The sequence below is a fragment of the Engraulis encrasicolus genome, chromosome 10 (genome assembly GCF_034702125.1).
Source record: "Engraulis encrasicolus isolate BLACKSEA-1 chromosome 10, IST_EnEncr_1.0, whole genome shotgun sequence".
In the NCBI taxonomy this organism is placed as follows: Eukaryota; Metazoa; Chordata; class Actinopteri; order Clupeiformes; family Engraulidae; genus Engraulis; species Engraulis encrasicolus.
Window position 1 is genome coordinate 18,282,315 of NC_085866.1, and position 13,843 is coordinate 18,296,157.

A 13,843-nucleotide genomic window follows, 5' to 3' on the forward strand; every position below is an offset into this window, starting at 1 on the left:
CATGTTGATCATATCCCATGCATAATGCCATCAGCCATTTCATGTCAAGCGCTCAAAGACCCACTGTTAAACCCTCTCGTGGCCTTTTTTAAAAGACAGTTGATTCTACTTTCGTTTCGATTTTAAAGAACTTCCCCAAGTCATGCCACTCTGATTGGCCTATTTCTTGTGGTTGCCAAAGTGAACAGCGTTGCGGTCGGCAACACATCTGAAGGTGGCGGGTTGGACCTCCCAGTAGTTGATTGGGTTATCGAACAGGCTGATGCCGTTATAGAACGTCTTCTTCATGCCAAAGCCAGTGGGGCAGAAGTCATTTACCCCCACCTCGCTGATGTTGTTGGAGTGAAGGTACACCACCTGAAAACAGAATAACATCAAGAGAGTAAGAAATCATCTTCTGTTTATTTGTTACTGAGTCTCCAAACATTTTCACCTGCTATGTTGTGTGGCAATTAAGATTTCACCTACAAGTACTTTCTTTTGTTGTATTATATAGTATTAAGTAAAACTAAATGCGTAAAGAAATCTTTTCACAGTCTGCATGTTGACTATACAGAAAAAGCTGAGCACACAGGAAGAACTCATTGCAGTGATTGATGTAGTTCAGGTGTCACCAACATTGTGCCCACGGGCGCCAGGTAGCCCTCCAGGAGCTTCTGACGGGCCCACCAAGGATGTTAATAAAGAGTGACAACTACCAGATTTCAGTCACAGTTAATGCTTTTCTTGATTTAGATATGAGATTATTTATTCTGTATAGCCTATAAGCAAATTATCATTCAACAATAGTGTGGTTTGAGAATGATGTCAAAAGACATAAGTAGAGGATTTTGAACAAAAGTGGCCCTTGGGTAGCCCTCAGTAGCCCTCGGGTAGCCCTTGGTAGCCCTCAGACCCAAAAAGGTTGGGGACCCCTGATGTATTTCCTCACCTGTAGGTACTTCATATGGGGCAGGCCTGATGGGACTTTACTCAGCCAGTTGTTGTCCAGGTGTATCTCTCTCAGGTAAGGGACATATCCCAGACTTCCATGCTCAATGTGGCGGATGTGATTTTGGCTGAGACCCAGTCTGCCATGGGGAGACAATCCAATGTGTGGATATATTATAATGTGTGGATATTTCATACAAAATGTGAAAACGTGGAATCTTATTAATATGCCTTAAGTTTACATTCCTGGCTCTGTAGGATTACAGACCACATTTGCAAAAATGTACGGCAGATTCAAAAATGTACAGCAATTCTGTAACACTTTCTGGGAAGCTTGGAGTCATCAGGTTTATAATCTTTCATTTTAATTTTACAGAGCAACAGTTAGAGGGCAGTATTATCAAGGCCTTAGCAGGCATTTAATTCACAGGAGATCCAGCCAAGAGTCATGATGAGCCTTTCCAACATAATAAAAAATCTGAGGTACAGTAATTTCATACCTGGTGAGTTCGCGATACTGACTCAAATCCGCAAGCTCAATAGCCTGAATCTGGTTCTGATCCAAATGAAGCTCACGGAGATTTTCAGGCAGGTCTGAGAAAGACATATTAGTAAATAAAAAAAACATGCATGTAAATATCTTGCTCTTTACATTTAATGTTTAGAGATGATAATGTGATGACTGAGTGACAATCACTTATTTGTATCACCCATCACCTTTGGGTATTCCAGTGAGTTTTGCTTCAGATATGCGTAGGAAGTTCAATTTCAGACCCGCGAATGCTCCTGGTTCCAACCCACTGTTCCGTAGAGGGTTCCGTCCCAACTCTGTGAAAATGAATGTTAAAAAAACTGTGAATGTGTGTGTGTGTGTGTTGTCACCATCGTTGTCTTAAACTAATGTCATGGTAATATCCCATTATCAAATCAGTCCATACAGCTTGATTAGACAATGCCATATAGGCTACTGTACATAATACAGTATAATGTTCTGAAGCTTCAAAAAGAAGCAAGTTGTCTCCGTTGCTAGCTGATTTTGCAATAATTCAGTGATTTGGAATCTGCAGGGGTCTCACCGATACAGTTCATAGTGCCCATGTAGGAGAAGGTGCCAGGTGCCACCCTCTTGATGTGGTTGTCGTGGATGCGCAGCTCCACCAGTGAGGCGGGAAGGTTCTTGGGCACGGCGGGGAGGAGGTTGTGGGAGAAGTAGAGCTTCTGCAGTCGGGTCATGGGCAGGAAGGCACGGGGATGCACCCTGGAGATCAGGTTGTTCACCAGCACCAGAGCCTGGGATAACACACACATGGCAGCATTGGCTAAGGGCCTCCACACACCAGTTCCGATAAAGTGTGGAGCACTGCTCTGCCGACGTTTGATTCCACTGTTTTCAATACAACCCTGCACACCAGCGCCGATGTCCGCAGATGTCCGCAGATGTCCGCAGATGTCGGCTGCCGATTAGGGGAGAGCTTTATTTTTGTCAGAGCTGTCCCTTGTTTATTCATGCCCTCCTGTGACGAAATTGACCTTTTATTGTTTATCATGTCTGCGCCAGTGTGCAGGGCTAACCGAAATCGGCAGAACCGATAGTGCTCCCCAGTGCTATTTGAAGCGGTGTGTGAAGGCCTTAAATGTGTCTGGGTGACATGATTTTAATCTTGGTTTGATGTAACAACTACATTGGTGTTGCTTAAACTTTTAAAATATTCTCCCTTTCTTATCCTGTCAGATGAGACAATAACATGAAAAGCAATGTCTGGCATCACACCGCCGAAACCGTGAATCAACGTCTGGTGCTCAAACCATAGACATACAGTTTAAACTGTTTAATTGCATGTAGTAACCAGTGCAGTCACCACACGGCCCTCCACAATGACTTACTACTCAGATTCTAACAGAAAATATATTATCTACTTGCACACAGAGTCTTGTGATTGAAGGGCAGGTTTTGTGTCCTTTTATTTTGGAATATCTTACATTGAGGGTTACTAAACCAAGACAACAGGAGAAGTATTTTCTGCTGCTATTTACAGTACAGGTGAGTTCACTTCATTAGTATTGCTTGAAATATCCTCCTTTCAGGTTATTTAACAAAATCGCACCCTGTGTGTGTGTGTGTGTGTGTGTGTGTGTGTGTGTGTGTGTGTGTGTGTGTGTGTGTGTGTGTGTGTGTGTGTGTGTGTGTGTGTGTGTGTGTGTGTGTGTGTGTGTGTGTGTGTTCTTGTGTGTGTGTGTGTGTGTGTTCTTGTGTATGTTTGTGACGTGTGTGCTTGTTAAAGGGTCTCACGTATAGGTTGTAGAGGCCTTGGAAGTCATTTTCTCTGATTTCAGTGATCTTATTCCCCTGCAGGTCCAGGAGGCGGGTGTCAGGGGGAATATTACGGGGAACATGGTGCAAATCTAGGGAAGATACAAGAGATGGGTGTTATTTTCAAATAATCAATTAACATAATGAACAAAACTTGCGGTGCAAAAAGTCCCCTAAACATTCCTCTCGATTAAGCTTCCAACATGGACAAGCAATTTTTGCCTGTACTCATGTTGACACTTTCAGAGATGGATCATTTTGTAATGTGGACTTTTTTTCCATTCCAAGTCAAATGACGATTGGTGTCATGGCCTACAAGTCCCACACATAATGTAATTCAAGTCAAGTCCAGTCAGGTCAGCTTTTATTGACAGTTTCGCAGGTCATACAAGGAAATTGAAATTACATTTCTCTCTCTATACCATGCCAGGACATAGACATACACGGGACTGTCATTTACAGACAGACATTAAATTGCAAGACAGGAGTAACAGTGACGAACCAATACAGTAAAGTGATGATGTGATAAATAACAATTGAACATTTAACATTGATGAGTAATAGTGGATGGACCAGTGATGAACCAGTAATGATTTAATTCAACAATCATGTCGAGAGATGTTTACATTACAATAGAGATTTTTTTTGTTCTTGCAGCTGCTGCTGAACAAAAAAAAGCTCTTGCAGCATATAATTTGGGGAATGTTTAGAAGTTCTCAGAGGCAGCAGCCTATACCGTTCCCCCTTTGCCTCAGTGGCTCTGAGGCCTTCCTGTGTAATTAAGACACACACACACACACACACACACACACACACACACACACACACACACACACACACACACACACACACACACACACACACACACACACACACACACACACACACACACACACACACACACAAGGAGCATGGGATGTCTGCGTGGCACAGTGACGTGGAACACATAAAAACAAATGCACTACAACATAGGTTAATACAAAACGAAAAAGGAACACACACGCGCACGCACGCACGCACGCACGCATGCTCGCACGCACGCACGCACGCACGCATGCTCGCACGCATGCACGCACGCACGCACGCACACTGCTGTTGTTTTAAAAGTAGCACACCACCCAGGACAATATTTCATGGGACACCATTTCCATTCTAAATGTTAAATATGTTACTGTGTTGTTGTTTTTCTCTTGCAAAAGAAAAAAATAATAGGAAGAAATATCCTGGGAAATCTGGGTAGTGAAAGGCAAAGAGAGAGAGAGAGAGAGAGAGAGAGAGAGAGAGAGAGAGAGAGAGAGAGAGAGAGAGAGAGAGAGAGATGTTTTGGGATTCGTTCACCCCCCTGCAGTAAACAAGTAACTGAGCAAAGTAATTATATGGGATATTTAATAAAATGCCATATCGTTCAATATTTTACTGCCTAGACATTGCTGCCAATTGAATACATTATCTCCAGGCATAAAACTGAAGGTGTTGTTATTTTATCAGTCATCCATTTGATCAGTTGTCTTTTCCACATGAAGTCCTCTTAGACGCAGTACTGTACTTTAAAACACGTCTTCTGAGTGCAGACAGTGAGTCAGAGACTCCCTTTTTATAGAATAAAACGTTAGCCAAAAAGTTAACCATTGCGTGGCCTCTGATCTTTCACAGATGTTAGATGGCAGTGAATTAAAGGTTTCCATGGGCGATATGACAGGGATGGCCCTGCCAGGGTGGTATTTATACAATAACCTCAGCCTGCGTTTTCTTGCGCTGTCATGGTCTTGGATCAAGATGGATCAGAGACGAGTTTTGTAAATGATGAATTGTAATCCTCCATCACTCTTGCTGCTTAAACTCAATACAACACAATATATCTACAAGAGCATAATGAAACTTCAAAAGTAATCTCCGTTCATTTACCTGGCTGCAATGTAATTGATGAAATTATAGCTTGAACGAATGAATCACAACTTTGGATTTGACAAACGATTCTACTGGACTTACTCTGTACCAGCATGTCTCAGTGTTTAGTTTTATTCTGATTAAGTACATTATTACTGTACCAATAATGGATGTGCTTCTGTGTCAGAGAGATTACGGTATGCCTGCCTGCTTCGGTGACCTGTGATCTTTTTCTCATCAAGGGAAGACGTAGGTCTGCTCACCGCTCATAGCGCTCCGGATGTTTAATTTAATTAAAATATGCAAAGTTTAAACCACCCTGAATCTTCCTGTTTCCATTGCCTGACAGTATAGGCTGGCACCTGCAAAAAGTGACATTGGATATACACCCATGCACATACAAACACACGTCATCTGATCAAGGTCATGCTAGTGGCACCACCCAGAGTTCAGTGTGGTTTCAGTACTGCCTATCCAATGAGGGCTGCATCACTACAACTAGATCAGTTAAGTGGACTTCAATGACCATTAGAGCACCAGAGTGAGTTACTCTGTTCGTTTCTGGTTCTATTAGATCAGTGGTTCTCTATCTTTTCTGATCAAATGTCCCCTGGGCCTCATCAAAAGCCTACAAACACCCCCTTAGTATTAAACATTTAGAGAGAAGCACTCTATTAGACATTCATCATGGCTCTACTGGTTCTATTGGACATTATGACATTTTGAAATATATCCCAACATCCCTGCCCTTGTCCCTTGTCCCAAACCCTAAGGCTAATTCATCATCTGCTTAGTGTGTGGTACCCTATGCATGACATAACTAGAATATGATAACTGAAGTTGCCACATAGTCTTAACTATAAAACCTTTTGGATGGGTACTTAGCTCGAGGCAAGTATTTAGCTGGTCAGAGTACCAGCAGAACAAATGCACACTGGGCCTCAGGGCAAGACAGTGTTAGGTTAGGTTCCCCTTTATGGCCTTCTCGACCAATACGGGAGGGTCTTGGACCTGGGGGCAAATTCCCTGGCACCCTCCCACCACATAGCCCCGCCCCCGCCATAGCCCCGCCCCCGCTGAGTACCTACTGTACTGTAAGTCGGCCCAGACAAGAGTGTCAGCTAAATGCACCTTGTGCCCTGATGAAGGCCCTGTAGCGACCGAAACATGTTGGCAGTGGCAGTATTTTTAATTATTTAAGTTCTAACATGAACTAGCCTTTATAATAAAGCGGTTTTATCTAAGAAGAGTGCCTTGGCGTCCTGCCTTTTTTTGATATTTTCTACGTCTTGGCCAAAGAGCACCTTCAAACCACCACCAGTTTTACCACTTGAACGCCGCAGCCCTCCAGCCCTCTACCTTTTTAAATGCAATAGAATGTCAAGAATGTAATTAATCTGAAAAATAACTGTTTTTTTTTTCTGGGGTTTTGCTTACTTTGGTCCGAGCACTGCACAACCCGCAGACTGCACTGGCAGCCAAAGGGGCAGACGGGGGGCTCCTGTGGGTCTAGGGGGCCCATGCCCGAGCTTTCCTCCTCATCCTTCATCATCATCAGCAGGTCATGCGCGTCAAACTCCTTCTCAAAGTCCCAGAAGGCCTTCTGCTCAAAGGGCAGACCTGCGGATGACCGTGCAGCGCAGAGGAGCACGGCAAAGATGGCGATGGGCAGCATGGCTGACGAATGCAACGGCATGGGCTTCTGTCTTCCTGCTGGGAACAAAGGGGCAAAGAGGGGAATTTATAGCACGAGCAAAATCAACAGTGGTACAGTTTTTATAGGGGTGCAAATTCACACTTTACTAGACAGTGACCTAAACGTTGTAGCAGATGCACTTGATTCAGTCATGGCTGATGATGTCATTGGCAAAAAAGACTGCTGAACAAAACAGTGTACAGTAGAAAGGTCCAGTAAAAAAAACTACATATATGCACTTAAGATTGTATAAAACACAGAAAGTTAAATAAATTGTGACATTGTGTGAACCACAAGGTTAGGGATATTGTTAAGTTTGCTCATGGTATTAAGTACATCATTGTACTGTTGTAGATTGGCACGGTAGGAACATACTATATGTGATGCCTGAAATTGGGCTGTCATTCTGAGCATGCAGGGAAAAATACCCGACATGAGGTTGGATGTGTTTCAAGTACACCTACATTGTTTATGTTTATCTTGTGGATGAACACAACAGGGCCAGTGCCAGAAGTAGGCCTACTGTATGGTATAGTGCAGTTGTGCAATCCCATCTGTGTGCAGTCTGCTCTCGCTACTCCACCCCACCCCACCCCATCCTCTGCTCTCATGCAGCACAAACCATAAGTGCCACTGTGCTGCTGCATGCTGCTCCGTGGTTGAGCCTGTCACAGTTTGTCCCCCATTAAAACCCATACAGGGCCGCCCGCGCAGCCCCATCACCAGTCATTACGCCATAGCAACCTGGCCATTTGTCTGTGTGTGTGTGTATGTGTATGTGTGTATATGTGTATGTGTGTGTGCGTGCATGCGTGCGTGCGTGCGTGCGTGCGTGCGTGCGTGCGTGCGTGCGTGCGTGCGTGCGTGCGTGCGTCTGTGTGTGTAAAGGCAGCTGTCCAGAACTATCGTATATAACGAACACAGTTAAATTGAAATGTGTGACATTGGTCATTGGTGAAATGGGGGAGCGGACCCACAAACGCCAACATGTGGCCTTTTTCAAAGAGTTTCATTCTAGATTGGACAACTTCTCTTCAAGTTTTTAAAGCCCATCTGTGACACTCATGGCATCAACAACTTGAACTTATTTTTACCCTGTTTGAAAAATACATTCTGTAACAACAGTGTCTTGTTGCCGTTAAGACTTTTCTCACAGTAGAAATCTATCAGCTTGAAATCCAATAGTTAAGTGAATATATCCCAAGCTAAGCTAAAACTACTACATATCAGCTGCAAAAAAAGAATCCCCATTCTATTCTGTTTCAATTCATCACAGACACCACAGCCATCACTGTCCCTTATGCTGGCTGGCAACATCTCACACAAAGAACATAGAGATACAAGATTCCATATAGGAACCTGTTGCTGCAGCTTTTTCATATAGACCAAGCCAGACAGAGCAGACACTCCAACGCAGAGGTATATAAAGTAGAAATAAAGGTAAAGAAAAAGGGAAAAAACTCATTAGGTTGTCATTATGGTCTGGTCTAACTGGCTTCACTAACAACATATAGTGTTGTACTGTACATTATGTACAACTTGTAATTCTGCTCCAGTAAGTGGATGGAAGTCTGCTGTGTATGCCACGTGTTGCATAAGGTTTACATGGTGCACCCCAATGTTGCTCCCGACTTTTCCTTAACCCATTTCCCCCCCGAGATACACTTTTCTGTACGTGCGCATCTCTCTCTCCCACTCTCCCTCTCTCAGAAGACTTACACCCACACCCTTTACCACAGTCTCAGAGCTGGCTGAGCATCAGATTGTTTTTGTGGAGCCTCCCTCACCATCCAGACCCAGGCACCATTAGAGAGAGAGAGAGAGAGAGAGAGAGAGAGAGAGAGAGAGAGAGAGAGAGAGAGAGAGAGAGAGAGAGAGAGAGAGAGAGAGAGAGAGAGAGGGGACTTGCCCAAAATAGTTGCCACCATTGTTTGAAAGCTTGACCTCCATGCATTGGTCCAGGGTTCACTGTGGTTATTGTTTTTGTATGAATGTGGGCATGTACCTCTATTAAAGGCTATCTTTAATTGAGGGGTAAGTAAGTCCGTAGGATCAAAACACCATTGTGTTTATAATGTGACCTCTGTGAGACAGTGCAAAATATTTTTTGTTTGCACTTGATGTAATTATACGAATGATGTCCACTCATGGTCAGCCATCCAGCAGTAGGTGCCAGGTTTACCTGACACTGTTATTGTTGCTGGACACAGGCTTGGTGAGGTATCACACATCAGATTGTCTGGACGGCGCTGGCATATAATTATGTCTATATTCAGCAGACTGTCTAGACATTATGCTTTATGCCACGAGTGTTTAAATAAACACTATTAAAACAGCTGTTCAACATCTGACATTCACTCAAGTCAACAACCAACTCATTCTCTTTGGAAAAAAAACAGACATAGCAACTGTGATTAAAATGTTATACATGACAACATACTAATTTGTCTTTTAATATTAACCAAATACATATAAGGTGAAACTTGGAGGGATCAAGCTCCTCATCTCCGAACTCCAAGAATGAAAAAAGTGTAATTTTACCCTAAAGTGCTGTTTAGTTTTTTTTCTCCCATAAAATTGTGATTTAACAGATACAAAAACAGGCACAAAATACAAAGCTAGACAAACATCCTCATTACTAATGCAAACAAAGGAGAAACAAACTTACCTTCAAATATTTGCCAATTTCCCAAATGGTAACAATACGTAGACTTCCTTTGGTAAGACTGTAATTATTTACATTGGTAATATTTTCATTCTGTTAGATGATTATTCCATACGTTTGATTCTGCCAGCAGAGTCAAGACCTAGTGTGTTGCTACCAAGAGCCACCAAGGCACTCTTTCAAGACAAGCTCTTAAAAGCTCCCAAAATGGTCCATACCCACTTTCACAATCAGTGTGTGTGTGTGTGTGTGTGTGTGTGTGTGTGTGTGTGTGTGTGGAGAGAGAGAGAGAGAGAGAGAGAGAGAGAGAGAGAGAGAGAGAGAGAGAGAGAGAGAGAGAGAGAGAGAGAGAGAGAGAGAGAGAGAGAGCGTGTGCGAGTGCCCTGAGAAGAAGAGAATTGGCAGGATGACTGAACTAGCCAACTGAACTGTCTGCCGAGAGTTTGCTGGAACAGAATCGAAGAAAATGACTACAATCGGCGGATAGACAACTGCTCGGCTGTCGAGTAAAGGAAGGAGGATAATAATGTTTCTTTTGTAGCCAGTGCTTTGTTTAGAACAGGGAAACAACAAGTGATGAGACATGTTATTTTACAGGTGTTGTCTTCGTTTGGACCATATTGACATTGACAACTGCAATTCAATTGCAGGCACGGCGACATTTCACCTTCATAAATCACTTATAATCTGAAATGGCATATGGACTGTGCAAAAAAACGATGCGCTTTACTTCTGCAACAAACGTCGCATGGCTAAAACTTAAGGCTACAGCAACAGCAGCAGAACCCTCAAAAGGACGGGCTGGATCTGGAAGTAACCCCAGTGTGATGACCAAAATAAAACATTTTGTGGCATTGCCTTGCCACTTTAAGGGAAATACAGCATTTACCAAAAATAGCGCGACCAGAAGGAGACTCTCGCCAGCGCTATCCTCCAGAATAATGAAATCCTACTCAGCGCGCAGACTACACTTTATTCTCGACTCGAATCTGTAATGATATGTTTCTTGCGGAGCCCTGTCCATATCCATCCCGTGGACTTGCTGTCTCCATTCATGGCTCTTCGCTTAGTACCGTATGTGATCATCAAACTAAAACCAAGACGCAATCCATAAGAATTTTGTCAGTGGAAAAACAAATGCGTTGACGACATGCCCAAAACGAACAAAAAACAATATCATCAATCAATATCAACTTTTAAAAAATGTGCTCAGAAGGTGCGTAAAATGTATTTTCTGTGTGTTTATTTTTTTTTTATTATTATTCCTTCAATGTATTGAAAGCAGTTAATTGAATCAGTGCTGTCATTGTCAAGACCTTCAGATAGGCCTATACAAAGGGCATTCTTCTCTACAGCCTCGCCCTCTCAGCACGCAGAGGTTCCCAACTTCCCACTCACTAGCCAGTACGTTGGTAGAGGTTGCATATGCTGCCCACATGACAGAGTGTTTGCTTGGCTGAATGTAGCAATTTACTGGATGCCGAATCTGGTCCAGTGCCCGGGCTAGGCCAGGCCAGGGACAGCACATGCTCCCCCTCTCCAGTCTCCACTCCGACCTCTACACAAGGCTGCACGAGTGGATCGCCAAATGAAACGAGAAGATGATTGTGACTGGATCATGATTGTATGATCCATGGGGAGAAATGAAGGTTTAGGCAGACATGTGTGACTGACTCCAGTAGTTTTTTTTTCTCTTTCTCTTTTCTTTTTTTTGCCAAGCTGCCTGTCAAAACCTAAGAGGCCTACCTAGGGCTATAGGCTAGATGATAACTGGCACTAAAGAGTAAAGTAGGCTATTTATGTAGGCTATGTAGCTACTGATCTGTAGCTACTGAACATATTCTCAGGTACAAAACCCTGTCACATGAAAACATATAAACTCACAGACAGAGCTGCTGGGGGAGAAATAAGGCCCGGGCACGTTTGGCTTAAAGGGGCCCCTAATATGCTAATTAGCGGCCCAGAACTGACTCACCGGTGGGCCCCGCACCCTATTTTCAGATCATTACGATGTTATTAATGGTTATTTTGAATAGTTTGCCGGGCAGCAGTATCTCCAAAATGTCCGTCAAACTATTCGAAATAACCATAAATAACTCGGTAACTCTGCTAATGTTCGCCCAAGCCAGAAAACACTAAGGGTGGACTACTGGATGGATGTCACTGTTCAAATGGCATTAGGGTGAATCTACTCTGAACCATCACTTTAAAAATGAATAAGCACATGGAAACAGTAAGAAAACTTTCTGCTCTTCTATATCGTTTTCCTCATGAATATCCATATCCACACATGAATCCCAACTGATTAACCCAAATAAGAATTTGCACATATGAACCTTCTGGCCTTTTCCATCAACATTGTTTTGAGTCCATTGTCCAAGTCCATTGTCATTCCATACATGATTGTCATTACATACAAAATTACACACATTTGCACCTTATGCTGCCAAGAACAACATGTGACTACCACATGGAACCTGCTATTTAGTTTCCAATCTAGCCTATAGACACAGGACGTCACGCTACAATAGGTCTATAGGCGCAGATCCGTTTCAGAGGCAAAATTAGACACCTCTGCAGGAATGCTGACACATTGCAGCAGCCACCTCCTCTGAATATAAAATGCTAAAACCATATCATGAGCATATCAACAACCTTGACATCAGCCTTGTTTGAACCCTAAGCATGACCTACAGTGTGACCTTATGTAATGAGTAAGCAGGTATACTTGCCGAAGCCATTTCTGGTATTTGCACAATACAATATCTACAGATGTCTCAAATATATTTCTATAATATAGCATGCAGGGCTGCTGACAGCTTTGGCTGGGCCCAGGACAAAGTCGTCTCAAGGACCACAATGGGGTTTACAATATTGGCCAAAGGGGAGATGTTTGAAGATAACTTGTGTCAGAAATAACAAATAATGTATGTTGACATAACTTTTGGACTATTTCATTGATGATTACAGCCTTGGTAAATGTAAGCCAGAAGATGCCTGTATTGGGTAGCCATTTTAAGAATGTTTGGTGAGAGCATCTTTTTGGATTTAAAAGTTGACTTTGTTGTAAAAGCTCTGCAGGCCATATGAAATGGCTCAGCGGGCCGCATGTGGACCCTGGGCCTGAGTTTGCCCACCCCTGTTGCAGGCCTTTGCTCCTTCGGGCACTCAAAGCACTTTACAATGTATGCCTCACATTCACCTATTCACACTCACATTCTCACACCTGTGCCAGAAGACCAGAATCTACCACCAGACCAATCTGGTTTCACTTGGCTCCATGACACTGTGGAGTGGGGCTCGAACCTGTAACCTTCCGTTTGCCGAACAGGCACCTCTGATGTCTTTCCATGCGTAGTCTTGCCAGGCTATGCAGATTTATTTACTCACAAGTCTTCACATTCATATTATGGCTTCCCCTCAATGCAGAATCTCCCTGTGTATAACTCTTACCACGGATACTGAGAGAGCACATCCGCAAAACCCACTGACCTCCAAAGGACCTGAACTATTTCTGCTTCAAAGAGGCAACCGCTTGGGAACTGCAGGCAAATGGGCATGTTTGGGCTCATATAAAAGTTATAGTGGAAGTAGAAATGCAATGGAACATTTTTCCTCCATGACCGATGAAACAACTTTGTCTGTGTGAACAATACATTTATACACTGTTTAATTGGCTTCTGTGCCCTCGGAAGACTTTCACTTCATGGGTTAAGAGTATGTGCCAGGAGGACATGATTTCTTTTAGAAAAGTGTGGCAGATGAACATGGTAATTTATCTCCATTTCCACAGGATTAAATATACAGATGTGAATTTGTGACATGAACTGACAATGTTCAGTAAAGTAGACCAAAAGCAGACCTTACTGTTGTAGTTTGCTGTATATTGTCCTTTTGGTTTAAAAAAAAAACCATGATATGTGAACATGGCATTTACTGTAACTCATCTTCTGTTTCAAAAATACAAAAGAATATACTGGGGGCATGAGAGTGATGAAAAAGCCTTCAAACTACAAAAGGAGACCTTCCTTCCATTTAATGTACACATAATATCAAATATTATTCATGGGAAACACACAATACAACCTTGCAAAAGATACTCGTTAGTCTAAGACACAAAAAACCCAAAACATAGTATTTCTCAGAAACACACCGTGACCACATGTAAATAACCACAAAAGTTAGTCTTAAACTAGAAAAATAAACAAGCATGGACAACATACAAAAACAAACCTGGCGTAAAGCAATTCAAATGACAGTACTGACACTGCAGCAACCATAAGGATTCAAGATGCTAATGATGCTTGTACAAATGACAATTCTGAATGACACATAGTACTTTTAGCAGTTTTAA

The 13,843-nt window shown here is 42.8% G+C and overlaps 1 protein-coding gene across 1 annotated transcript in view; it reads right to left on the reverse strand.

The window, feature by feature from the left end:
• bgna (biglycan a) overlaps positions 1-9,685 on the reverse strand; it is a 10,365-nt gene extending 680 nt beyond the window's left edge. The window contains exons 1-8 of the mRNA XM_063209616.1: positions 9,493-9,685; positions 6,566-6,841; positions 3,221-3,333; positions 2,007-2,220; positions 1,648-1,758; positions 1,431-1,524; positions 932-1,070; positions 1-357 (exon numbers count right to left, since the gene is read on the reverse strand). The exon at positions 1-357 is cut by the window's left edge and continues 680 nt beyond it. Of these exons, the coding sequence (XP_063065686.1) occupies positions 160-357; positions 932-1,070; positions 1,431-1,524; positions 1,648-1,758; positions 2,007-2,220; positions 3,221-3,333; positions 6,566-6,824 (1,128 nt within the window). The 5' untranslated portion in view covers positions 6,825-6,841; positions 9,493-9,685 and the 3' untranslated portion in view covers positions 1-159. The remainder of the gene's footprint in view (positions 358-931; positions 1,071-1,430; positions 1,525-1,647; positions 1,759-2,006; positions 2,221-3,220; positions 3,334-6,565; positions 6,842-9,492) is intronic.
• Between the last annotated feature and the right edge of the window lie 4,158 nt (positions 9,686-13,843).